This window comes from Arachis hypogaea, chromosome 11 (assembly GCF_003086295.3).
Source record: "Arachis hypogaea cultivar Tifrunner chromosome 11, arahy.Tifrunner.gnm2.J5K5, whole genome shotgun sequence".
NCBI classification, from domain to species: domain Eukaryota; kingdom Viridiplantae; phylum Streptophyta; class Magnoliopsida; order Fabales; family Fabaceae; genus Arachis; species Arachis hypogaea.
The window spans coordinates 133,712,123-133,716,318 of NC_092046.1; the positions used below are offsets into that span (position 1 = coordinate 133,712,123).

The window sequence follows — 4,196 nt, forward strand, 5'->3', positions numbered from 1 at the left end:
AATTTTTTTTTTCATTATTTTTGTATCACTAGCTCTACTTTGTATCTTAAAACATCTCCGAATGAACCTAACATATATTGTGTTCATGTGCATGTGAACCACTACTAAATTAGCTTTCAAACAGGCCAGGGGCAAATCCTTACTCCAATTTATTTAAATCAATAAATATGGACCACAGGAAGATAACTGTAGAGGACCACTGCCAACAAGTCAACAGTTAAGTGAACACTGAAAAGCAAACAGAAGGATGGGGAATCTGATATACATGATTAATGGGAAAGGGGAAAGCCACATTATCCTTGTTTAGTTTGAATAGTTCAAGTAAGCCTTTATGTGTGAATAGAACAATGACATTCCAATTGCTATTGAACAAAATTAATAGCATAACATACCCCTTCTGCTATTCAAAAGATTTATTTTCTGTTTTCTAATTTTGATCTTTGTACAAAATTAATGATAGAGATGTTAGTGCATGTCAACCTCCACTCCAAATGACTTAGCTACTAAATTGGAACACAGGGATTATTAGTAATAAAGTAGTGTTTATTTAAAAGCTCCAAACAAGACAACTGAGTTTAAAGGAACATAAATGAGGTTCTTATTTCTTATGTCCTATAAAAACCAACAAAAAGCCAATAAAGTTACAATAATTACCAAGTTGGAAATGTTTCCAACAAGCAGAGCATTCGTTATTCTCTCAAAATATATCAATCATTTATTTTATTTCAAAATAGTCATCGTTTTTATCAAAACAAATAAATTGTATTTAAAATTTAAATATACCAAAGTAATTATCAAACCAACAATTATTTTATAACAGGATAACCAACCAGCTAACATCCGCATTCCAGTTACATTTCAATCAATAATAAATAAACTAGGAGTATTATGATTATCAAGGACACAGAATATGAACGTCAAACAATGTAATAGCTGACAATGCAGCAAAAAAAAAAAAAAAGAGAAAGAAACTGAAATTCTATGGAAATGGATTAACGAGTCATAAATATAGTTGTACATAGGTGGTGCCAGCTTTTCTCTTACCGCAGTGGAAACTGTACGGCAACTGGATGTTTAACTTGAGCTTCCATTATCTTAGAAGGGTGGTAAACCCCATTCACTAGGGTTGAAATCCATCAATGAGTTTAAGACCAGATCTGCTATATCATGAAAAGACTTGTCCAGTCTTGGATCCGGAACCATAACAACAGACCTGCACGTAACAGAAAGAGATCAACATCAAGAATAAATTTAAATCTCTACTACTACATCAAATTGCACAATGTATCTATATTTATCGAAACAACATGCAACTGGATATTGATTTAGGCAATATATAGGAACAAGTAAACACCATCATCATTACATAGCGTTCAGAGGTACCCGTATCACATTGAATGCTATATTACCATCAGACAAAATTTTATATCCATTTTCTGTTAAGCATGAGGTTTGATTTGATCACTTTGCTTTTCATTTTTCAAATGATATTATTAGCCTGCTCATGAGGTAGACTTAGATTTAGTACTAAGTTCTTAACTTTTGAAACTAAATAGCGTAACATAATTTTTAAAATATTAGAGATTATCCTGCTTGAAATTCCAACAATACCATGCAAGCCATTAGCCACCTCAAACTTTCAGAGCTAACAAATGAGGAGGATTTCAGTTCTTGGAATATTTATAGGTAAGAAATCAATTCATAATTAGGTAAATAATAACAGATTCCTACTTTGATAACAGAACAGTTGGGACGATCTATCAGACTCAACAGATCCATTTTTTCAGTGACTGCATCTGGTTGGCAGAACTTATCAGCTGCCTCTAAAAATTAGCTTAGTTTTCACTCAAACTTAAGCCATCATTAGAATATAAAAGATGGTGGAAGTGACATCCGCTAACTTGCTTCTGAACACTAATATTTACAATTCATAGTTTTCACTCCTAGGACATACTAAACATATTGCACAATGGTGTCGTGTATGTCTATACTAGAGATTAGAGAAAGAGGCAGAGAAAGATATGATCCTAATTTAAAGTGACATAAAGTCATTACAAAGACGCAATCTGTAATAACTGTTAGGATGAAGAACTTTTCCAACATATAAAGTATAAATTTGAATCATCCCAGACCACTGATATAAGACGTGTATGCTAAGCAAGCGATAATCCGACATATGGAACTGATAAATCTATCAACTTATATCTATTCTATTAAACATCGGCAAATGGTTTTGAAAACAAAATTTATTTAGATGAAAAATGAAAATATAAGAAAAGAACAGGGATATTTTTCAATGGCTCAATCTACTTACATCCCAGCATTTTTAGCTGCAAGAACTCCTGAAGGTGCATCTTCAAAAACAAGAATGTTGGAAGGATCTAACGGTCCACCCTGTTGACCAGCTGAACATTAACTACAACATCACCATATACGACTACTAACTACAGATTTTGAAATAAAACAACTAAAAAAGCGAATCCCCAACACCAAGTTCAGATTAGGAAAAAGGAAAGTCAATTGTAACCATTCAATCTGCAGTCATTTTTGTGATCTGATAATTGTTAGGTATTCATAACATGGTAATTGGTATACCTCAAATCTCTTGGCTGCTGCAAGAAATACATCTGGAGATGGTTTGCCTTGTTTAACTTCAGGATCATCACCAAGAACAACATGATGCATCAAAGCAAAGAGTTCACCATGTCTTTGAGTTTTCAATTCAAAGTGTCGCTTGAGAGAACTGTACATTAAATTTCAATACTCCTTCCAAATAGATGCATGACAGAAAACAATCGCTTCTTTAAACATGAAAACAAAAACGACAAGAATCAGAAAAACATACCCAGTTGCCAAGGCAATCGGAACTCCTTTTGCATTTAAATGTCTGAGTAAACGATCAGCACCTATAACATGAAAACAGAAAACTGAGTAACCCTTGACAGCAGAGCTCTAATGATCTTAAATGGCAATTCAAGAATCCTAGTTTTCAAAGTATACCTGGCATGAGCTCACTTGTTGGGAACAATTCCTGAAGCATCTCCTCTCTCTCAACCAAAAACTGCTCGGCGCTAAGAGAATCGCTAATTCCACTCTCTTCAACGAAGATCCTAGCAGCTTCTATTGCTTTCCTTCCCATCATCTTGGCCTTGAGGCTCCAATCGAAAGTTTTGTTGTATCTGGCTAGTATCTTTTCCTGAACCTCAGTGTAGAACTTTTCCGTGTCTGCAAAAAAGCGTAATTCTCCATCATAATCATAAAATGCAGTTGTTGAATGCGTGACTTATGCAAGTAATAAGAGTGAACGAAGCTGGAGACAAATGGAGACTGGAGAGTATCACATACGAGTAGTGTATAGTAGAGAGAGGTACCAAGCAAGAGACCGTCCATGTCGAAAATGACATGGGTGATTTGTTTTCTGAGTGAATTGGCCATTGCGCTGCGAACAGAGAGATCTCTGATTGGGAAGGAATATTGAAATTTGAAAGAGAGCAGAGAGCCCTGTTCCCCTCCACTCCAGGTTGCTGATGAATGATGGCAATCTCCATTGGCATATGTGGGCTTCTGTTACAAATTTTGGCAGAGTTGGGCTTTTTTTAGCCCATTATCACTACTTTAGTCCAAATTTAAATGCAGCTCTATTGCTTCAAAAATGGAGATTTTCCAATTCTCAGAGCAGCACCATTGCCCCCTCCCTCCTCAGTCCTCACAAAAAAAGATGAACCCTTTTTTACCTTTTTGTGAAGTTGTTGTTAGAGGGTACAAAAGGGCGTTCCAGCCAAGCTATTTGTCATTCTCCATCTTGCGTTTCGGCCCACTAGGAGGATGGTTTTTTCACTTTTTTTGTCACATTCGTACATCATTTGAGTCATATACAATTTTCCAGGCCCAATAAAAAATATTGCAGAATTACATAAAATAAAAAGGAAAACACAAAATATTTGTAAATTTTTCAATACAAATAAAATATTCCAAATATGTCATGTAAATATTGACTTGGCACTTGAGAATATTTATTTAATCAATCATATCAGTTGTACATTAAAATAAACTACCAAAATTAATTACTACTTTATTAGTCTAAAATCTATTATTTTGTTATATATTACTAGTTATACAATTAAAATATACCATATATTATTTCTTTATTATAATTGAAATTAAATATTATTTTTTAAATTAATGAGTTCTCCCCT

General features: G+C 34.0%; 1 protein-coding gene across 1 annotated transcript; it reads right to left on the reverse strand.

Moving 5' to 3' along the window:
• Positions 1–791: 791 nt before the first annotated feature.
• LOC112722698 ((DL)-glycerol-3-phosphatase 2) lies at positions 792–3,540 on the reverse strand. Its single transcript, XM_025773813.3, has 6 exons — positions 3,372–3,540; positions 3,001–3,225; positions 2,846–2,906; positions 2,596–2,743; positions 2,315–2,394; positions 792–1,213 (listed from the first exon to the last, which is right to left on the reverse strand). Exons 1-6 carry the CDS (start codon positions 3,433–3,435, stop codon positions 1,096–1,098), a joined length of 696 nt encoding a protein of 231 aa, XP_025629598.1. The 5' UTR covers positions 3,436–3,540; the 3' UTR covers positions 792–1,095.
• Positions 3,541–4,196: the final 656 nt, after the last annotated feature.